At 37.8% G+C, this 24,387-nt stretch overlaps 1 protein-coding gene across 1 annotated transcript in view; it reads left to right on the top strand.

Annotated features, from left to right (window-relative positions):
* The window catches only part of SPIRE1 (spire type actin nucleation factor 1), a 133,638-nt gene that overhangs the window by 7,879 nt on the left and 101,372 nt on the right, over positions 1-24,387 (top strand). The window contains exon 2 of the mRNA XM_072852778.1: positions 5,205-5,239. Coding sequence (XP_072708879.1) covers positions 5,205-5,239 — 35 coding nt within the window. The remainder of the gene's footprint in view (positions 1-5,204; positions 5,240-24,387) is intronic.

Raw genomic sequence — 24,387 nt, 5'->3', positions numbered from 1 at the left:
TGTATTTTCTTACAAATTTTCTCTTTCCTTTTTCCTCTCCCAAGTTGAAAAATGAAGCATACCATTTCTAAATCATCAGCTGTAGGCTGATACAAGAAATCTTGAGTCAGATCCAAAAAGCCACAAGCTGTAAAGACTCACCCCATTTCTTGCTGCCTTCTAATTACACAGTTTAAAGGAAGGATATGTTGATCCTCAAAGCCTAAGTGTTTTACTTAAAAACATGGGTCTCCGTGCTCGCTGCTCTGAGGGGTCTCCGATTACCTCTCCTAATCCAGCCTGCTTCCTTCCACTTCCACATGTTCTCTCTCTTCTTGACCTTCTTCCCTGCAGCCTGTTGTCTCTTACTCCTAAGCTATACTTAACCTATATTTGTCTTTGTCGTTTTCACTTTTTTCTGGTTCTTTTTATCATGCAAGATTTCTCTGTCCTCCTCTGTTTATCTTGTAATATCCGTCCTCTGCCAGAAGTCTGGCTCGCTCCTGCTACATCAATATTTTCCTCTCCCTTCATTTAATTACAAATCCTGTTCTTTGCATATTCATCTCTTTTCCTTATGTTGCTTGGTTGCCTTTGCCTTCTTCATTCCTTCCCTTTCCTTTTATTGGTACTAATCTTGACTCTTGTATTGACAATCTTGTCAGATTTGGTAACTAATGCTCCAGTTCCTGCAATCAGATGATTAAATGGGAGTCTGAACTTTTTTCCTTTAAATAGTTCCTCATTCTCTTAAGGGCAGGGAAAAGTCTACTATTGTAGCTATGGTGCCTCTTGAAGACGTAAAGCTAGAAAACAAATACGTATTCAACTTATTGTTAATTCAGGGGCCTGACTAAAGACTGTTGAATTTGTGGATCTTGAGTTAGTGACTCCCGTGTTCTCCCTTGCTCCCTTTCCTTCGATTAGCCCCTGTGTTCCTCCTTCTGCCACCTCTTCCACTCTGCCACCTCTTCCACTGTCCTCCAGTACGTATTGGGCAGTGACTGTCTTTCCTGAAGGCAACTTGAGTTCTGCTATCGTGGAAATAGCAGCTTGATTTCACCCAAAACTTGCAGATATGGGCTGTGGCATTTAATTAGAATATTAATCTTTAACACAAAATGCGTTTCAGGTTTGTTGCCAATGTGTGTATCGACTACACTGTTGCCTGAAAATCAGTGCTAATAATTTCAATTCTGCAAGAAGCTGTCTTGAAGCAAACGCTTTTGGATCTATGCAGAGGAATCTGAGACACTAGAGGAAGGCTAGGAAGGTGCTCTGAGGCTCTAAGCTGCAAGGCTTTTAGAGTAGCTGGTTATAGCTGAAACAGTGGCCATGTGATTGTGGTGTCAACTCTGTAGCTTAATTTTTCTTCGGATAGTGGAGTGCAAATGGTTTTGCACATCCTGCATGCTTTCTTACAAATATCCTGTGTCAGTCCATTTTAACATGCTGAATTATCTATTCTGCTTTTAAAATTGTCTTAAATGTGTGCTTCTTACTATTGGCAGCAGTACATGGTATGCTTGCTATTTGTTTTTAAATCTGTGAAGACTCTTTCTAACTGTGACCTGTTAATCCTTGGAAGGAAGGGAAATTATGCTTTAGTGAAGCACAGGCTATAGGTAAATTGAGTATAGTCTTTTTTTTAACAGCATTCTGAGAGATTTTGTGAAAAGAATTATTTTTTCTGGTCTAAATAGCAGCCTGAAGCTCCTGCCTTGAGCTATGAGACAGTGTGCCCTAACGCTTGATGGAAGTTTGGCATGACTCCTCTTGTTGAGGGTTTGAAATAAGAATAATTTTCAAATAGAAATTTTGAGGAATGAGAAATTAATGTGAAGGCTTGGCGTTTCTTCTTTTTTTTTTTGCTGGCAAATATGTCTGTCTGAAGACTTTTCAGAGATATAGGAAACCTCCAATTTAAGTCTCTTTCCTTGTTGCAAAAACTGTTAATTTTTTGCATTTCAACCACCATATAATCTTCAAACTGTAGCTTGTTTATAAATTGAAGTTAATGTGACAATTAAAGTTATGCTGTTTACTAGTAATGAATGCATTAGTCACTATTGGAAAGCTGTCATGGAAAAATACTGTTGAATTTTTTTTGGCAGTAAGAGCAGTGAAAATGCTACACAGATTAGTATCTAATTGAATGGGTGTGAAGTCTGGATCTATGTTAAGAAGCAGCGGCTTAAATAATTTTGTAAGTCTTCACCTGTTTACCAGATAAGCACTTAATACTGCTTGCAGACAGAGACTATTGTATGACTTCTTACAGGGAATACAGGAATACAGCCTAAGGGTGACCCTTAGGCTACATTTAAGAGTTTCTGCTTTTTCAGGCTTATCAGCTGAAGAGAGAAGAAATTTCTACTCCCGGCCAGTGTAAGTAAAGCCAGTATAAGTAAATTGGCTTGCATGGGCCATATAAAAGCAAATTCATTTCAGTCTTGATAGATGCAAGTAAGTGCATGTTTCTTGGGTCAATACTGTTAATGCTGATCTCTTCAGAAATGTAGGAAATTCCCGAAGGAGTGGGCCCATAAGTCACTGCAAACAGCTCAGGGAAATCTGTTAAGTGTATAGCTGGACTCAAGGTACAGTGGGATATGGAATAGTATGGTTAATAATTACCATAATGCGGAATATAATACTAAAATGTTGTAAGTCAGTTAGTAGTTTGCAGCTGTCTAGAATACTTTCTGCTGTGCATTTCAGCTGGTGTGAGACTTAAACTACTTGTTATTCCCCCTTTCTTCCCCAGGACATGGAATCATGACAATACTATTGCTTTTTAAAGCACTGGTATAAATGTTGCCCTTCTCTTGTGTTGTTGTCCACTTCGCAAATAATAGGAATAAATAATCCAGTTTAAGATGTTCCCTACATTTTTTTATAATAAAAACAAAAATGAGTTATTATTTGCTCTGAAAGCAGTAGTAAATTTTGATAGTACCATTTATGAAATAAGGAAAGTTTCCAAAGTTTGAGGGCTTTTCCTTGAAGAACAGCTTTCATGGAAGTTTATCAAAAAAGATCTGTCAAAGGGGCTGTGAGATAAGCTTCTTGCTATTTCTTTCAGAAATAGAAATTTTGCCTTACTTGTTTTGGTCTGGGCTGATTTATTTGTTTTGTGCTTCAGGACTTGGTTAGGACTTCTATTAAAAGGATCTTCATAGGATGTCAGCATTGCTATGAGGTGTAGCAATGAGTACTTTGTGTCTGTGCTACTAAGAGGATCTAATAGATAGTTTGATTCCTGTTTGATTAGAGCATAGGAGATGCAAGCCAAGATATTTTAAATTATCAGTGACTGCAAACATTGGTTTGTTTGTATGTCTGCTGTATGCCATTGGATCGTTATAGGTTTAAAATTACTACTTTTTTCTGAAGTAGTAATTTAAAAAAAAAAACAGTACTTTTTTCCCAAAAAGGCAGCACACTTTTTTCCCCCATCTTGACTAAATTGCTGTGAATTAGTCTTTTATCATCTTGTATCATGGAGGTACATTGTTTTGGTCATCTGTCATTTGAGTTTCACAGACGTAGCCTCTAATATTCATAAATGTGCTAATAAGATTATTTCAAAAAAGTTCTCGGTAAATTTCTCCCATTTATAATTTACACCAATCACATGAATGTTACCATTTTAAACACAAAAAATGTCTCTTATATGGATCTTGAAGTGAATCGACCAGAATCACCAGTCCTTTTGAAAAGATGATATGTGATAAGTCGCTCTTCTGTTCTTCATTTTGAAGTCAGACACCAGTGCTAAGCATTCTGCTTGCATTGGCAACAGTTCAAAATGAAGGTAAACAACTTTCACGCTGTTAGGTGGATGTTTCCTATTCATCCAAGATGTGTTTAACCTTTAGTTTCAAAGGGAAGGTGACCAGTTCAATATGAAAAAATAATCTTTTTCTAAGGAGGTGACTCTTCCCTAGTGCCAACAGTTTTGTGTGCCATTCAGATTTAACGTATGAAGTCAGCGTGATTGCTCCTCTATGCAAACATTATGCTAACCACTTGGTTGAGCTTCCTTGGGCTTGACAGCCAATCTGATAAAACAGTCCTTCCAGTTATGGCTACAAATTGCCAGCTCTTCCTAACTATTGCAGTAAATCCTTTGGCTACACTGGGTGGTGTTCAGCAACCATCACCTGTAACATATGCTCTCAGTGTACGCACAGTCAAGTGAACGTACGCTGTTCTAGTTTTTGAGTACGTGGGGATTCAAGATCATGTCATGCATTTCCTAGGGTGAGTGCCATCAGGCCTAAAGTTGCAAATTTTGGACTAGCAGTGTGGGTGCAATGCAGCCAAAAAGCAAAGACAAAAAGAGTAAAATTCATATCTGTGCACTTTGAAATTGAAGTTTCGGATATCTCCCCTTTGAAATGGAATGTATTTCTGTGGAATACTTGACTTCCTTGAATATCGTTTTTCCAACAGAAAATCATCCTGTCAGAATTACTTCACCCTACTTTAATATGAATTATTAATATGAAATGATAATCTTGCTTCTTTTAGTGAAATGGCACCTTCCTAATATGCTGTGAGATTTCAGTCTTATTTTTTGTAAGCTGTCAAGCCACTTACACTTTTATACCAAAATGTTTTGTGTTTGGGAAAACTGAGATTTCAATTTGATGAAACAATTCAGAAACTTATTTTTTCTGTATTATATAAATTCCAAAGTGATGTTTCTGAACTCAGAGGAAATGCAAAAATTGACAAGAGGGACTTACAAAAATATTACAGTAATGTTTCAACTTTAATTTGCTTGAACTTCATGTTGCTGTTGAACTCTTTGATATCCCAGAAGTATCAGATGAAACAGTGGCTTTTCCCTGGTTTATGAATTAACGTTGTTTTTTCTCTTGAAATAATTATTTGCTGCTGCTTAATTTAAGCCAACGTGTTTTCATGTTCCCTCCATGGCCAAGCATCAGCCATACAATTTAAATAATGAAGCCAGGCATTAAAGACACATCTTTTTAAAAGGGAGTATTGTGAAGGATCCAAATAAAAAGGGCAGGGCCTTCTTGTTGTTAATTCTGTGATGCGTATGTAATGGAAACATTATTGAAATGTGTGATTAAAGTAAGGCAAAGAATATTTGGCAATTACTCAGAAAAAAAAAGCAACTCAAGTTTTTAGTTTTATTTGTTCATTGTCTTTTACTTAATCTGAAAACTCTTTTTTTTTCCCAATTACAGATAAATCGGGCCGTTTACACTGCACAGAAATGGAGGTAAGAGAAGTATTTTGTGTTCTCTGCTAGTGCTGATTTAGCTCAGCTCTTTTTTGTTAACTTATAGTTTAAATGTGGTACACTTATAGTGTGGAGTTATCAATGCAAAGTTATCAATAAAATGTGTATTGTGTTTATGACTTGCATTAACAGCTGCATAAATGTGTCTTAACATGGGATATTTAGTTGTACGTTCAGAAACAGAGGAAAGAAAAGGCCATGTGGTTTTCCAAAAACAAGGTTAGAGGTATGTTATGCAGCCAATGTAATCTCGTTTGATATTAATTTCTTGAAAATAGATATTTTTTAGCAGAATATTTTATTTTAGATTATTTCTGTTGGATAAATTCTCTTGTTATACTTACAAGGTCATGGAATAAATACTTAGTGTTTATAGAATGGCTTGGTGATTTTTGCTAACCCAAGAATTTGGATGGAAGCAGAGAAGACAAGTGATCTCAGGGTTGTTTGTCCATCTAAAGACATCCCAATTTCAGATACTTTTAATATTTCCTTTACTTTATCATTTGGCAATATTTTGGGGCCCAAGAAATATTGTTGTATGTCTTGCTGGGGTAGCAACAGAAACACAAATCCAGTTAAATCTGCTTGATTTATATCTTGACCATTATTTGACTCTGTATCTTTGATACTAAGCTGTGACTAGTGTTGTAAGAACGTTCAAACTACATTTTGTCAGATTCATAGATTTAGTTCAAGACTGAAAGGAAGACTAAGTAGAACGTCTTGTTGAACAAGATGTGGACTCATAGTATAATTTTTATTATCATACAGAGTAAATAATATAGTCTACTCCTTAAATAAACTTTTCCAGCAATAAATACAATTTCTGTGTCCTTTGCAGGGCAGTCTTTTCTCACTGCCTTTGAATTTTCTTTGAAATGTAAAACTGAGTTTTTACTTCAGCTGTCCTATCAGTACCTCAGGCTGAGCCTGGAGACGGGGCAAGTGCATGCATTTTAATTGGCGGGTTGTCTGTTTTCTCATCAATAATACATATGAAGGTGAAAAACTGCTGTTACTGAATGGTTTATACACAGATAAACTGTGCATGAAAATGCCTGGTTTAAAGACAAAATGAAAGGCCATCTAATTCAACTACAAATGGTAAAATGCTAAGGCCATCCAGATTTTTGAAAGTATTAATAATAATTAAAAAAGGAAATGTCCTTTCTGCAGGATGCAGTAAGGAGTAATTCCTAACTGATGTAAGTACAGAAATTGGAAGCAGGCACATTTTGTTTCTTCGTGTAGTTCAGTTTAAGCAAATGCATCCTGGTTTTGCTTCAGCATTTGTAAAATCTCAGTTGATAAATCTAGTACCTCATTTACAAATGATAATCTAGTGTGTCATCTGCTTTGCATATGAAATATTGTTTACAATTTTGCTTTGCATTTTTTAACAGAAGGTAGTGAAAGGCCCTAACACTAAAAATACACAAGACAATAAACCCCTGTTAAAATATTTTTAACAAAACATAAAGTATTTCATTTTGGGAAAGTAGAAGTGCTTTTGTTTCAAATGAAAATGTCTAGTGAGAGTCAGTTGGATATGTTATAGTTCATCTTCCATGGGAAAAGAGTTTTTAAATTTTGATCTTTTAAAAATATTTTTTGTTGATGATTGGAAAGAAAAGCAGATTAGAATTTCCCATGAGACAGAGGCTTCATTTTAAATTGTCTCTAATAAGCAGCACTGTGACCATTAGCATATTGACTCTTCTGTTTATCTTTGTCATTTTGAAGGAGGCTGTGAAGGAGTCAGTGCTTTTTCCTCCTCCAAAATTCCTTTGGGGCTGCAGCTTTAGACTTGGAGTTGATGATGTTTGTGTTTTTCAGAACTAGGAATTCAGCAGAGACAGCCCATCTCACTTTTTTTATTCCTGTGGAAAACAGTGGCCTGATTGAATGTATTAGAATATGTGGGAAACTTCTTAAAATCGTAACTAATAACAATCATAACATTTTTGCAAAACATGTAAACTATCCTGAATTGGTACATCATTTATTTCAAGCTAGCAATAGGAGTGGTGTGTCAAGTTCAGAGTCCAGATGCCATAGCCATAAGGGGAAGATGGGAGTAAGGAATAAGGTGACCTTCTTTAATCTGCATCTGCCTATGACTCTGTTACGTACCTAATGATAGTGCTCCTTAGTCGTCTCAACCAAGGTGGTGAAGATTATATAAAATATGCCAGCCGCATTTGTAAACATTTAGTACTCATACAGAAAGTATTCTGTGAATGCTAAGTGATTCCTATGTAGGAGGGTTTAATTGCCCTGTATTTGAAAAGACCCACCTAAGTGAGCACAGGCCTGTTGTATGTGATTAACGTAATGAACCAGTATCTATGCTAATATAAAGATATGTGCAACCTCTCACATTTGTTTAAAAGTCAGAAATGAATTAAATAGCCTGTCCCAAACCATGGTGAATAAATTGTTCAACACCATTCAGCTCATGTCAAATCACAAAAGGAATCAATTGTAGAAATGTTTTAGGGAGACTTTGTGTGCTCTGTATGCACATTCTATTCATAAGCTATCAGTTATATGTATCTCTAATTATTAAAAATGTTAACATGCAGTGAAAATTATAGTACTTGTCTATGGAGCTAAAATTGATTTTTTTACCTTTTCATTGGGAACTTGAAATATTGACTATATTTCAGATTATAATTTAGGGAAATATATATATAGGTTATAAGGATACTGTGTTCGCTTGGCACAAATAAGAATATACTTGTTAGTTCATTGTACTGATGCAAACAAAATCAAGCATCTCTCTCATGCTGATGAAAATGAGAGCACATATTTAATAGCACAGAATGTTAGGATTGCAAAAGAGGTGTCATAATTTTGCATTAAAAATAATGCCACACCTACCTTAAAGTCTGTTACCTGCTCAAAATTCAAGCAGTGTAAAATGGGTGTATTTAGCATATACCAATATCCAGGTTTCATTTTTTTTTATCCCTGTTGAGTGTAAACAAAAGTAACATTCTGATTGAGGGGTAATTGCTGCAGCAAACAATCCTTGTCATGCACAGTGATAATCACTTCCTTCTACTTCCTAAGCATTAACCTTAAGGTGACAAAGGAGAAGAAATGTCACTGCATGAGGACAGGCAAAGATGTTTTTAGGAGAATCATTTCTCTTAGAAAAACATGACTGAGTGTGACTTCCATCAAATTAAGTTTTGATTATGCATTGAAAAAATAACATTCTGTGTGAATGCTTGGTTGCAAATCTGGTAATTCTATGGAATCTTTTGATTCCTTGTGCTGTTAAGAGGAGAATTAACAGGAACTCAGGTTTGCCTTCTAGAAATCAAAGTAGGATCGTGCATCTTTTCTGGCGAGCATTAAGTCGTGCTTGAGCATTATGTGCCAGTTCTGATAAGTGAAGCACTCATCCCTTGCTGATGGAATTATCTCACAGAGAAGCTGCATGTCCAGCCTTTGAGGGACCTGTTATTTTAGATACCTGAAAGCCCGTTACGCTTGTTCACTGATGTGGTGGTTCTGTGGCAGTCGGTCTGACCTCCTGATTCTCCTGAATTACTGCATAGTCACAAAGAAACAGCTTAACACACACTTGATTAAATAGTAAACACACAAAAAAGTAGAATTTAGGTTTTGATCTGTTGTGTTTTGTAATGAGCTGCTTTTTCAAGAGGAGCTTTATTTTTTGTAATTTGTATAAGCATTTACAGCACATCGGGAGCAGGTTGATCTTGGAGGAAAATGCATTTCTGTTGTTTACTTGCTATAAGCTTGGCACATCGCCTTTTTCATTCAGCAATTTCATTAGGAATACACAGTGAATATTGGGCTGGAGAACTAATAATGTATTTGACTAAGCTGATTTAGTGATAGTCAAATCCTGCCATCTGTCCAGAGTCTCTAAGAGAATTCAACTGTTCCTTGTAAAGGCTTTGTAATTTTGCAGTGTAGTATGATGTACCTTTTAATAATCTACATGCCCTAAAGTCACATAGGATTTACGATGAAATCTTCATTCCAGTGATGCCACTGGTAAACCTTTCCATCAGTTGGGGAAGAGTCCAGAGGCAGATTTCAGCCTTGGGCTTCTGACAATTTCAGATAATGGCTGGTGGAAAACTAGGTCTTGCAGTAACTTTGATCCCTCCAGGGAACGTTTTGCCTGTGAAAGACACAAATAGCAGAGCATGGAGCATTAAGTTAGGTGGTGGTGGTTTTTTGATGTTTTTCTGTTTTGTGTTTTTAAATCTGAAAGCGCAAAAGTATTCCTTACATAGTTACCCAGTGGTAACTACAGAATTACCCAGTTTTATCACGAGATTAAATGTGAGAGTCTGCAAATATAGTTTATATGACTCTGAAAAGGATCTCAGAGTGACAGGAGAATAAGGTAATTTGCACAGGTCTTTAGTTTTTGCAGAACTGTTTCTATATAAATTCTATTATATTGTGCTTGAGAGGATACCTATCATATCAATGGCATGCTATCATATCTATGGTAGCTGTTGTATGTACTGATAGCTATCCTATCAATTAGCTTTAAGGTGCCTTTTTCTTTTTAGTAGACCAGTGCCAGTAGACATGTTTGCCTGTCTGTTCAGACCAAGAGAGTAATCCGGTTGCTCATTCAAACTGCAGGGAAAAATTAAGCTTTAGACGTTGTTTGCATGCCTACAGTTTAATGGCCCTTTGTATTGTCCTTCTTTCTTGTTGTATATAATGAAAGACAAGTTTAGAGTATCAGTATGAAATGAGAATGCTGTTTCATACTTTTTTTTTTTTTGGCTTGCTATAGCAAATAAATTTTAAGCTACAAAAGTTACAACTACATTTCTGGTCTGCTAAATCCCTCAAAGGCTTCTGAGATCATATGACATTGTTTTCCTATGAAGTCTGCTAGTTATGAGTTTTCTGTTACAGATGCTGTGTTTTCCTGCCTCTTTGCTAAGTACCAAATAGTAAATAGTAAAAACATAAACCAAACAAGGGGTATGCTTTCTAGGGATGAAAAGAAACTGGATAATAGTTCTTACAGTGATTGCATGGAGGGAGCTCTTTGTTAGTTCTTGATTTTGCCTAGGTAACACCCCTGGAGTTCAGTAAGTTCAATTTCAGTGGTAAGTTTGACCTGATAGCATTGGCTTTTTGATCTACAGGGGACAAAAACCAACCCAAACCTTCCATTCTTGAATATCTCGACTCACTCAGAAGTCCCAACATCCACAATGTAAAAAGTACACAGAAGATTTACAGGTGATGAGAATGAAGTACATAAAATGTAGATTAAAAGACAGACGAAAAGCACACAAAGAAGCTGAATCTCTGAGGATTTCCTGTTGTTTATAGCCGTTCTTTCCGTGCACGACTTCAATCCACATAGCACGCACTTACACTTGTAGTGATGAAGTTGGGAGTACTGAATAGGTTCAGTGGGTGGTTTGATTTTTGGGAAGCCAAGGGAAATGAGACTTTAGCACATATTCTTTTAGGAGAGCAAGGAGCACTTTGGTGAGCTGGTTAAGTATCTGAATATAATATTGCATTCATTTTGTACTGCATTTTTCCTTCCAGATATTCTACTTTTGATATCGTAGTTATCTCACTGCAGGACATGAGTAACTTCCTCTGACTGAAGTGGCTATTAGTGGTGTTTTATGAAGAACAAACAGCAACTTTTTTGGTAAAATGTTATGACCCTACTAGATTATTAAAGCACTTTAAGAGAGAAAATTGCTCAAATAGACTTGTGTGTGTGTGTGTGTTCCTAATTGATCTCTACTTTTTCTTATTTCTGGGTGGTTGGGTTTAGTAGCGTGCTCTGACTCTAACGTAAAGGCCCTTGAATATCTAAGCAGCGTTATTTCAACTATAACATGCGTTACTGGATTAGGCTAATTCTAACATAGCTAAGATAACCTAATTGCTTGTTTATCAGTTTTGAATTTGGTCAGTGGTCAAAGAAAACAGGAACTCAAGGGAGCTAAACACTTAATTTCACTTCAGCAGTTCAGTTACCAGGTACTGGTTTCCCAACATAATTTAAAAGCAAATGTTGTTTTAAATTTAACGATTAAGAAAATGAGGCAAGGGTTGAAAGATGAGACTAATAATATCAGTAAGTTTATTTTCAAAATGTGAAGAGATTTAAAGTAAGAGAAAGTTATTTATGAATGAGGTGAATCCAGAGTGCTCCCACCTACTTTGACACCTGTGCTCTTCTTTTCAGTGATAACTTATATTATCATTGAGTCATTCTAACATTCCTGCTTTCAGTGTGCTGAGAAATATTGATCTAGTTCATCTAAACCATTCTTGTATGAAGTAGATCACATCTTAACATATAAATTCTTGTTAGCTGCTTTACACTTTACATGTGTAGAACCCCCAGCAATTTATACTTGGGAAAATAACATTATGAAAGGCTTTTTTAAGTGCAGCTTTAGCTGACCTGATGCAGATGAACATGTGGAATTTTTATGAACAAGTAGACAGTGTGGTTAATCTTTGTTCAGCCTTTAATTTCTCTTGCTGCCTTCTGCTATCTTGTCTCTCTGCTGGGAGCAAGAAGAGCTGCTGTCCTCTGGTTGTGAACATGCAGAAGCTTCAGTTATTGCAAGAGAAGGGAGGAGAAATGTGGTGTCCCCTCACAGGATTTCCAAAGCTTACTCAGGGAAAATAGTAAGATTAAAGCTTAATTGGAATTTTAGTCAGATACACATTTTCAGTAGGTTAATAATAGGGCAGATCACGGTGGTCAGTTCAGAAATTCCCAGTACCACTGTCTTTGAGCATTCAAAAATCATAAGGCTTATTCTAGCATACAGTGAGATCAGCAGAAAACAAACTGTTGAAAAGAATATGTTTTTTTAGATTAGTTTCCAGGTTTTGGTTAATACATACTCAAACACATTTTTTTTTCTTTGCAGTTCTGTGACTAAATGTTTTTCTTCACATGAACACTAACATGTAGCTTTTTATCTAAATCACTTGACCTGAGAAGTTGAGACGTTAAACAAAGCAAGATTTGCAGTCGAGTCGTGAGAGTGTGCAGCACTGCGTACTTTCTTTGGCAGAGAGGATACTGAATCAGTCTTGGGGCTCACTGAGGCAAAAAGGAGTTTTTGTTAGTTTTGTACTTTCTTTTGTTTGACTTGACGCAGCGTAACTCATTTGCGCTTTTGTTCCAAAGTGAACTTTTTAGCAACTGGTACATGTCTGTGCTCCCTGTGACCTACCAGTGTGAACATTTTCATCTTAAACTGTTTAATTTTGTCTGCCACTTAAATGTTTGTAATGTCAGTCATGGGAAAACAAAGCAAACTCCAAGATCTCTCCTTAATGGCATGAAGGAAAGACTCTAAAAGATGTTTAGTGCTGAACTCTTTATCATTTAGTGTTGCTGTGTGCTGTAGCACGCGAAGTAAAATACTTTTTTTTACCAAAAGGAAATACAGAGGGTAAATTAAACAGACAGATAAAACAAAGGGGTGACTGAATTCTAAGTGTGTATTTCATAATGTCCCTTTCTTCTGTTAACCACTAGTAATTATGAAGCACCTGTAATGCTTTTCGTACTTCACCCTCAGCAAGAAGTGAAGGTTAAATAATTAACTAGGACAAGGCAAGCTGTTCACACTTAGTAGATTAACTCCTGCTTCATTTAAGAAGGTAGGGATATTCTGTTAAACTGACAGTTTTTCTCCTCCATGTATTTGTCCCTAAGCCTGAAACACCCTTGTCCAAGTCTCCTGTCGCCGTTTCTCATCTGTATTGTACCTTTACTTCCAAGCCTCCCTCTCCTGTTTTCTTTCAAAATCTTTTATAGTTCATTTATTAACTGCCTTTATTTCTGTTTCTCCCTAACCAAAAAGTTAATCATCCGCTTTTGTGGGTGTGTGTTACTGCCCTTGCCCAATATTTGATGACTCTCAACACTGCAAAGATGACTCTCTGCTCCAAATGTGTTCTTTCACAGCTCCCTGCACTTCTGCTTGTTTCTTCTGTTGGTCCTAGTGGATGTTGCACTGCTACCTGAATTCATTATTTCTCTGCTATGTATTTCTCATTGTGTCTTTATCTTTCTCTGTAATCTGGACTTGTGATATTAGCGTTATCTTTGACTCACACTCTTTCCTTTCCTCCAGATGCTTGCCAAATCCTTAATTGCCATCTGCTAAAAGCACCCCTCTCTTCTGTGTTGCCAAGATGGTAATTCAGGCTTTGTAGTTGGTTTTTTTTGGGGGGTTGCCTTGGCCAATGCAAACTGCCTGCCACCTACTCCTTTCTTGGCAATGATGTAAAATATTTCTTCAAAGTTTTTTTTAAGAGACTCTTCTCTGGCTGCATTGTGGTTTTGGGGTTGCTATATGTTGCTTTTCTCTCAACCTCTGGCCTGCACATTCAGACTATCTTCTTCCTACTATTGTAGGTCTGGAGCAGACACTCACTGCAAAATAAACAGGTTGCTCCATCTGGTCTCTTTGTTTAGGAAGATGTGCCATTCCTTGTGCTGTGCGTTCTGTTTGCTTTGGAGCAAAGCTCTTACAAATGTTTCAGAGAACATTGGTGAGAAAAATGTGCGTGTATTCTTCTAAACTATGTATTTCTAACTCCTTCACCATTTGGTGATTGTGAATCAATACTTCCCTTTGAATATACTTTGCAGCATGTCAGATTACATTTGTTTTTCTGAGCATGTTGCTTGTGCTTGAATATTTGAGTATTTCACTTTTGTTCTCAGAGTTAAAGCTCCATGCAATTCCTGGGTCTTCCACAAATGCTTCATTTAGTTGGGCATGGAGAAAATAAATACTGAAACTGCATGAAAACAGTGAAGTAATTATGGTCTCTGGTCTTTGGCTACCTTTTTGCTTTGTAATTCTCCAAAGGGCTGCTTTTGTTTATAACTCTCTGTATTGTTTGCTATTGGAGTTTGCTTTAAACCTACAACTAGTAAGGCATGCAGAAAATAGTTCTTTTCCCTTTTCTTCTTTCTTTTTTTATCTGTCTGTACACTAACAGAAATAATGTTCTTGATGAACTTTGTTGGCCAGGATGTGTTCATAACGTCCAACATTACTCTTTCATAATACTTTCAGCTTTTGTTGTCCAACTTAATGTGCTTGAGGACTTCCGCTATGATTTTATTTAATAAACTTTTTATCGTAATACATTTTTCTTCAAAATTTTGCCTTTACTTTTGTAAGCTCTTAGTTAGCTTTTTATTCAGATCTGGTAAACAGAGCTAGTGCTGAACTTGGCTGTCGTTATGCAGAGTCTGGTGCTTTTATCCCACAGTCTGAAGGACAGTTGAACAGTAAGGCTGCATACTCATGGAGAGTCAGCTGCATGTTTATGCCTGTAACATTTAAAGCACTGGCATTAGGAAAATGGATTGGAATACAATTTGGTTTTCATGTTTCAGACTCATTACTGGACGTTACATAAAAAGTTAATCTGAAAAACTTAGGTAAGAATTGTTAAATGAGAGAAAGGGAGAAAAACATGCCATTGTGATGGAGAGTTTTACCACTTATTTAGAAGGATTATAGCAAAATTATTTTTCAATTTAAAGTACTTCATTCTCTTACACAAGGAAAATATTTGTTTAAAAGTTAAGGCCTTTTTAATCCCTGGACTCCCAACTTTCTGGAGTGTTGTCTGCTTGCAACTCTCAGATCCTCCAGTTGATTTGTGTGTCTTGTTAGGCTAGTTACATATGCAAATATAGTAGCAGACTTTACAGTTTAAAATCCAGACCAGCAGTAAATGAGGTGTGTGATGAACTTGAGGTTCTATGAGTTGACACAGTGTCCTACTTATATGGACACTAAAGTAGGCAAGATGAATGTTTGGTGGGAGAAAATAAATGCTGTTCTCATTTTAGAGAAAGAAAAATGAAGTTTGAAGACATCAGGCAAGTTGTCCAGTGTGACATTTGGGCTGCATGGTGGAGCCAGCATAGAATCTAGATTATTTAAGCCTTAATCACAAAACCAAAAATCTTTCTTCAGATTTTAAATACTACCCAAAATAACAAACCCGTTAGTTTACTGCCAAGAAAATACTAATTCCCTTGAGAGACATTTCATCAAGATACTAGGAATTTACTTTCAGGCTAGGCTCTCCCTTTTTTTCTGTGTAGATTTCTTAAATACTTTAAAATTCTATAGAAGTAGTAACCCATTCTCTTTCAAAATAAATCTCTTATCTTTCAGGGTTATACATGTAGATGTTGCCACGCTAATACAAAAGCAGACTTTACTTTCTATTGTTCACTTGCTGGCAGTAGATAGACTGAGCTTTGTTCCAACACAGAAGACAAACTTACCCTGAAATTTCTTGTATACATTTCAGACAGAGAAAGCATTTCAAAACTGATGCAGAATGTTTGGGGAAAAATCAAAATGAATAGTTTCATAGAAGAAAAAAGCAAACTTGGGGGGATTTGAAGTAGGAGTCATACTTAGGTATGAGAAAAGGGATACTATTCCAGTAATAAGGGGAAGAAGCATCAAAAGCTAATACAGAATAAGGAAACCTTTCTTTACTGCAGCATTTGGAAAGGCAGTGAAACAAATGAGGTGTATTGTCATTTAAAATGTGGATGAAATAATGTTTAGCTTCACAGCCTGGTAATACTCTAGTAATAAGTAGTAGGACAGAGAACTTGAAGAAAAAAAAATCTGTTTGAAGTGAGCAAGCTAGTGGTCCTAAAAATATAATTTTGTTTCACAAAGTCTGCTTCAGAGGACTGGTATCATTTTTCAGCAGATGTATCATGAACGAAGATATAATCATTAAAACCAGCCTGAACCTCACTGTGGATTTACAGTGGAACACAGCATTTTGGTATTCTTCTAGCATTTCAAATGTCATATTGAAACACAAAGTGTCAAATTAATGAGGTTCCAAGCACTTTCCTGTCAGTGGCTCATCCTTTTGTTTTTGAAAAAGACAGCTTGTATATGTATGAAGATCTTGGTTCTTCAATCTTACGTCTGTATGAATATCTAGATAGGTGGATTTTACCAGACAGCGGGCACTGCAGCAGATACACATACACACTGTCTTGCATTTCCTATCTTGGCATGGAAACTTGAATGTTATGGATTAACAGACAATTGTGGGTTTTTTGTGTATAACTCACAGATACTGTTCACCAAAGGTGGCTGAATTTATGTGACACTGGGGTTTTTGTTTGATGTGACCTATTACAGATTTTATAAAGTGACTGTGAAAGCAAGTTTTCAAAAAGCTTTCTGAATAGAAGACGGAAAAGTGTTGATTGCTGTGCTTTTTCCCTGTTTAGTGGCTATAGGAACAAAGAACATCAGCTACTTCAGGCTTTATGATAGTTACAACCTCTGTGGCTTCAAAGCAGTGAAACTGAGAATTGTGAGACTTCAAAATAAAAACCTCTTCTAACATCAGTTGTACAGAAACTACAAAACAGCGTATTGTTTTTCTCAAAAATTATGTTTTTGGAGTCCCAATCCCATATCCAAACCAACTACATTTACATATATTCATACATTTACACTGATACATACATTTCAATGAGAAATGATACTTTGTCTCTCAGTGGTAGTTCTGGTGTTCATTCATGACCTGGATTACTGTGCACCGCCAACACACGCAACCAGAGGTTCTTACAGTGCTCATCCAAGCTGCTCTGTCATGGCTCCCTGTGATGTGCAGATCTAGTTAAGAGCATGTCCATCCCTCTGAATCACACAGTGCAACAGGAACTGTGAATTAGGGATGTGTTCTTTTCTGAATTTACTTTTTTATTATTCATTCTGTTGGAATGATCTTGACTTACTTCTGTTGCTCTTTTACACCCTTTTCTCCTTTGAAATAATTATTTTCTAATTACTTTGCATGTCACCTCTTAGTGCCAGACCTCTTTAGCTCCTCAGCAAATGAGGATCCCAGCGGTCTGCCTTTTTTCTGCTTTCCTTTAAACTGCTGGTAGACAGCAATCTACCTCCTGAGAACAGCCTCCTCAAAGCATACTTCTTGTCATCCGCCCACACTCTGAGTGTCTCTGCTGCTCTGGAGAGATCCAGTAACTAAGCATAGAGTTGTTAGTGGTTTCAAGTCCCACAAACAGAGGGAGCAAAGCCCACATCTGCAGAGTCCCTCCTTGTAAGGGTGATGGGTGGCTTTGGCTTTGTAAGGGTGATGGGTGATGGTGGCACCATGTTGGCCCCACTGGTGTTCCAGGCTAATTCCATTGTTGTCCCTGGCTTGACCCACTTCTGCCATGGCCCTAGGGGCTGCAAATCACAGGGGTCCTCAGCATCCTAATGCAGGATTTCACCTGCAGATCTCACAAGAGTATCCTGAGCAAAAAAAGTCTGAGCAAAAGAAGCAGATATGAATGGATACAGCAAAAGGCTGTCCTCAGCCACAAGTTCAGCTAAATTCTGACTGCCCTAAGCCTAGCTGCTGCCATTGCACTCTCTGATAACACCTACAGCTACAGAGAGTCAGGATCCTGAATGTACGATTGACTCTTACGGGGGCCGTGTCCCTCCTAATACGTTCTGTCTATCATATGTTCTTGGCGTCTGACCTCCATGACTCCTGCTACGTGGCACTGCATCCTCTTGACATTGAGGTGGAGGAATAACTCATGCTGCCGCAGTCCATTTTAGAGATGTAATTACTACACGAAGTCTCTGATTTCCTCAGCTTCTTCCATTACAGTGACTGACTTAAGAATGTCTTCCAGGATTTCTAGGGTCAAGAAAAACAAGCATTGTCCTTTTTCAGCCTGCAGAGAACATTGTTGGGTCATAAGATCCTAAATAACCTGATTCCTCTATCATGAGACACTGAACGATACAACATCCTATTGAATTTGTACCTTTGGCAACATATTTACTGGTGTGTCTTTCTATGAAGTTGGTCTTCCTGTTAACCACAGCGTTATTTATGAGGAGACACTGAAGATCCTATGCCAACTGTTCCTATACAGACAATTTACTTGTGTTTTCCTTCTGGATGCACAAAGTTTACGAGCTTTATTACTTGCTCTGAATGCGAAAAATTGTCTTTTAACATTCACAGGTCTAAGCCCTTCATATTATATCTCAAATTTTTGTCTCCACTGTGGGGGTTAGCCATCCCTACTCAAATCCTTTTGACATGGCTAATGTGTTGTGCCAAGGCTGATTTATATTAGCTGTGGTTGTGCTGGCTTTGTTGATTTCCATTTATTTCATCAGAGCCTTAGCTGCATTAGAGTTGATGTTGGGAAGGTTTCCATCACTGACTTGTTCGGCATGGCCACCAGGAGCTCTGTAACTTCATTAAGCTGTGAGGCATTGTTGAAAACTCTGGCAGCAATGCTGTTTGCCGGACTCTGGATCCTCACATATATGAAGGCCTCTGTGATCTGCTCTTTAATGTCTGTACATTTGTAAGACAGGGCTTGAAATTGGCCAAAGTTACAATGTTATTGAATCGTAGAATAATATAGTTAGAAGGGACCTTTGCAGGGACCTCTGGTCATCTGGGGTGGAATTCAAGTTAATGCTAACTTCAAGTTAAATGAGGTTGATAAGAACCTTGTCCAGTCAAGTTTTGATTGCAGTCAAGGTCGGAGATCCCACAACCTCTCCAGGAAATCTACTCTTCTGTTTCACCACCCTCATTGTGAAGAACACATATGCAGACAGCCACTCAAACACAGAAAAAGAAATTCTTAGTAGTAGCTGTAGTTGCTTGAAAATGTAATCCACAGGTATGGGTACATTCTTTCTGTCTCGTCTTTAATCTACAGCACTTGTTTTAAATTGCAGGTTGAGAAATACTGAGGGCACGGAGGTTAGCGCTCAGAGCAGAGCATTGATTTGGCAGCACAACATGAAAGACAAGGCATGAGCTCCTTCTTGGATCACTGTTAAAGCTAGAAACAGACTTTCCAAACTCTAGTGCCCTTCTGTACTGAAACTTTGGATCACTGGTAATAAACCTCTTGTTCTTAGTTTCTGCGCGTAACCTTGTTATATGTATGTTTGGAAAATGGCTGACATGGTTTTCATTCCAGCGATTTCATGTCGCTCTTCAATGAGTGATCTTATTTAGACTTTGCAAATCATTCTAGTTTTTTTTTATATATATACAAAGCTCATGTTTTATCATGCATAGCAAGCAAAAACACATATGTGTGTGTGTATGTATGTATTTATACTTATTTTTGTCATCGTGAAATAGCAGACAAAAAGAAGGCATAGTGGATACGTCGGTGTTTCCTGTTAGCAGCGGAATTGTATTGTTTGGTTCGCACACACGTAAAACAATGTCAGTAATTAGCAGGTGTTGCACAAGGAAAAAGTAAAGTGAGACTTGGTAGCTTTTTGATAAGCTATAGTAAGTAGATATGTGCTCATTCTGAATATGTAAATATCTGGGGGGAAAAAAACAGTTTCCCTTTAAGTGAAATGATAATCTCAAGAGTCATAGAACCTTGTGACTGATCACAAGGTTCTATGAAGTCTAAGTTCTAAGTTTTAGAAGAGACTTCAAACCACCGAACCTAATGTTAAAAGTTTGTCATTACTTAACAAGTCTTAAGGATTGTAATGTTTAAAATACCCAATATGTATTAGCATAATGTAGCCAGTTTCAAATTTAATTGAATGATCTTAAAAAGACTGTTAGGAAACCATTGTCATTAGGCAGTTGGATTTATTTGATTTCTGGTTTAGATTGTATCACTGTTTACTTGCAGTAAAGCTGGTGATGAAATGTTTTCCAGACGTATGAGACTGGACAGTTTCTACATAAACTAATACCTCTTTGTGTATCCTAGATATTTCTCACTTTGTTGTATGCATCCTTTTTTTTTCCCACGTGGATGTCTCAAATTTACATACATGTTTGCCAGTGATTATTTGTATAGACTTTACAGACCTGATATTATTTTACATTTCTTATAGAAGGACAGCTGCTCAACAGCAAGCAACATGTGTTATAAAACATTTGCTCATATATATGCCTATATAGATAATGCAGTTTTAAAATGAGAAGGCTTCAAGATAAGCAAAGATTTTTATGTATTTCTGAGATATTAGTAATGTTTTCTTAGCTGCTCATTTTGTTAAACTAGCCTAAACATATGCTGTTTGGAGCACTTTGGTGACTCGTTTGTTCATGTTGCTGTAATGAAATAATTTATGTAAAAAAGACCAAATCCATGCGTGTAAATCAATCCTTTTTATTGCTCCTGGAATGCTCTGAGTCAGGGTTATTTTAGCTGTGTATTTATTCATCTGCATTATCCTCTCCAAGTATTTGATGGAAACAAAGTTTGGTTGTTTTCCAGGTTCAGAGAGGAGAGTCTAACGCATGGGAGTCCTGAAATATTTTAATAGCTTGGAACGCCCACGCTGACCTCGCATACGGAGATGAGGTGTCAGAGACGGTGCAGGGAGGTTTCAGGGAGGAGGCAGAACTGTTGCCCTGGCTGTACAGACTAGCGGCTGACTCACAGAGTGTCACTGGGAGCGTAGGATGGTCAGATGGCTAGAAGGAATGAGCCATGATGTTGGCTAAAACAGTTTAGTTCCTTTAAAGAGAGTCAGAGGCCCGTATGAAGGACAAAGTACGAACGGCACGAGGATACTGCTGCTACTCCATGTGTGCGCTGGAGAGGCTCGTGCTACCCTGAGTGAGTCTGCCAGTGCAGGAGTCACAGTAACGTGATACCCAAGACTGATTTGCAGATGTGAAAGTTGCGTGCATGTTTGTTTTCAGTAATTCCTGCAATAGCTGTTGGCATCCTTTCTTTTAAAGGAAGGTCTTGTTTATGTCATACTGTTGATGGATCTAATTGGTATTAGTTTCATAAACAATATTGGCTTAAAAAGGGTATTGTTCTCTCACACAAAACCATCAATGACTTTATTACAAGTTTTTTCCAGGAGATTCCCAAATATAACAGACTTGATTTAATTAAAAAATGAACAACACGGATTTGTTAGTAGGTCTCATGATCAGTTATGAAACAAGTGTAGCGAGCAAATTGCCAAATCTTCTTCATTCAGGAGGATGAAGTTTTTATCTTCCTGGAGAACATGACTAGTATTTGTCTCATAGGTCAGGAAAACTCAAGATAAATATAGAGTTCAATGCAGCTCTCTTGCAAGCTAACTTTCAAAGTCCATATATATTTCAGTATCTTACATTATGTCTGAACACTGGATTGTTCTTGATCTTGACTTCAAACATCTGATGTTTCAGTAACACTTTATTTTCTGATAGTTGCCACATACCGTTTAATAGAAGAATATACACTTTTTCCCCTACTATTTTGGTATTTCCTGGTACCTAAGCACAGCGCCCCGTGCAAGGGCCCTGCACACACAGCCCTGGTAGGGGTGGGCTCTCCGTGCCCAAGGCCAGTTCTGCTGTGGTGCAGCTGTAGCCTTGGATCAGGTGGCTGTAAAAACAGCCAGGTCAGAGCTGTGAAGAGCCATGAGAAGCCTCGTTGCAGGCGTTCCTCCTTTTTTCTCAGGAGCAGCATTTAAGCCGAGCCTTTGCATTTTGTCTCTTGAGCTACGCTGCAGCTCTTCCTGTGCCCAGCCACGTCCCTCGCTGGTCCTGACCTGCTGGCTTGCCTTCCTGGCCAAGCCTCAGACCTGCCTCATCACCGTGGGACTTCTTTGGTGATCGTGGACTGTGACTGACCCTGGTTTCTGTCACCAGGCCTGCTCTGCTTTTCCTGTTTGGGTACCCGGGACTGCGTCCCTGGTCAGTGAGGGTACTGCCCCTGCCTCTGTTGTGGTCACCCTCAGATTCTGACTCGCCTTCCCTTGTGGAGGTGGCTGCCCTTGCCGCTTCCTCACGCGGTTTTCTTTGCTCATTCAAAAACAGGGAGGCATGTTTCCTTTCTCTGATCACAGCATAAAAAAACAGTACAGAAAATACAGACACACATGGATGCTGAACCTTGTAGGTGGGGATACACGCACTTCTTTTCTCTCCCTGCAGCAGTGGCAGCCAACATGCACATGTGAGTACAGGTTTGCAGAACACAGAATACAAAGCATTTTAAGGTAAAGTTACAAATGATCTGGAAAAGTCATAGCTCTAATGCCTCATCCGTCTTGGGAGTATCATAGTGGGATATCAAAGTAAATACCGAGGAGTCGTCCTGTGTTTATCCCAGTGCCTTACCAAGCCCTAACTGCTGACAGGAGTCAGCATGCCCCAGTGTCTGAGAAATTCATTCCAGGTTTGTTGCAGTATTTTACATCCGCATCCTCTCCCCAGCCAGTGGAGATGGCATGATGACTGGGGCAACATCCATAGAAGAGCCACTAACCAGCCAGCGGGGTGACTGTAGCCAACCCATTTTTCCATCTTCCCACCCTTGATGTCTGTTTTATGTGGCCATTGTGAACAAGTCACAATATAATTTTAGATTATTACTGGGATCATTGTGCCTGCTCGCTTGAAGGTCAGGGCCTTGGTTGTGATTGAGAGAAATTCCTATGTGGAAAAACAAACATCTCAATTGTTTCATAGCAAATTATTTTTGGAAATAAATATTCCCACTGAACTTCTGAGAAGAGAAATTAGGATGTCTACTTTATGAGTCAGAAAAGAGCAGGCTTAAACTTTCAGGTCAACTAAAATAATACAATAAATACTAAATCGCATCTAATACTCTAAGTGCCCGCCACTTACTTTCATTAGCAGTGTTAACATCATCACACAGTACTGCAAAAACAATTTTAAAGCAAACTAATACATTTTGTGTCCCTTCTTTCTCTGAAGAGAGGATAGTACATGCAGAGAGGGAACTTCACTTACTGTAAGCAGGAACAGTAAAAGCCTGTCCTTTCTCAGGATACATAGCAAAGTCCATAGTATGTCCTTTCTCCTCTTGCAACATCTAAACTGGGAGCTGTTTTCAAGGAACATCAGTTTTGCAACTTCCATAGTGTTAATGTATTAGTCAAAACTAACCCTACTTTCATATCAGAGTTAATTTTGGACTCTACAGAACACAGAAAATTGTCCTTTGCCCATTTTCATTACTGTCCAAAGAGGAATGATGACATACTTCACATATCTGTGGAGCTCTTCAGTTAGAAGTATTTATTAGATAGCTTTGCTTATGCTATTATTGCAAACTGGCAGAGAAAAGAAAACTTCAACAATCTTCCTTTTCTAAATTACCAAGACAATATTTCAGAAAAGCTCAGCAGGGACGGTGACAGTTGTTATCTGAGCCATGTGGCCACTCTATGATTAAAGGAATCATATGCGTTTAATGAAGAATCTGTTATTTAATCACTGGTTATATCTAACAAATCCTACAAGGTGAGCATCCCATCATCATCTGATGCCACCTTTTTCACATCTTTCTGCCATTCTGGCTTCTCTAATTAGGTGCTGCCATTTTACAAATACGGAAATTTCATTAAAAACAAGAACAGAAAATATCCATATATTACATGTTTGTTTGTTCGTTTTTTTTTAAACCTAAAGTATCAACAGATTAACTGCGCACTGGCTGAGGCTGTGAATCAGGGAGAGTGGCTGGACTATGAATTGGCATACAGATTTTTTTTGCTAGCTGTGTTGCAAGAGGATCACTCTGTTCAGCGTGACTGAATCATTTCCTAATTGACGTGGAGTGGGCAGAAATTCCCCAACCAATGAGTCGTACTTGAGAACTTGAGCTGACTGATGTATTTGGCTGCCTTCAAGGCTTAATGGAGCAGAGATTACAATTAGTTGGATGCAGTTTTTCTGGAAAGGAAATACTTAGAAAAGTTTCAATTTTTATTTTTTTTTTTAATGAACATCTATGTATCTGTGATGTTGCCATCTATATAGTAATATCTAATATAGAACGACCAACTTGGTTGGATAAATGCCTGTTATCTCAGTGGGAAACGTAACTAACTCTTGGCTCAACGATTGCATTGCGGTATAAGAGTTTCAGTGTTTGTGCAGAAGTTTGGGTCCTGAGTCTGTCTTCCTGAAAGATTATGACAGCCACAGTTTCCAAACAGAAAATACAAAATTTAATACTTATAACCACAGGAAATACGTGGCTCTTTGTTTCAGCCTACCTGAGCTATTTCTGAATGCAG

Source organism: Ciconia boyciana, chromosome 2 (genome assembly GCF_034638445.1).
Source record: "Ciconia boyciana chromosome 2, ASM3463844v1, whole genome shotgun sequence".
Taxonomy (NCBI): domain Eukaryota; kingdom Metazoa; phylum Chordata; class Aves; order Ciconiiformes; family Ciconiidae; genus Ciconia; species Ciconia boyciana.
This window is presented reverse-complemented; position numbering and strand designations above follow the sequence as displayed.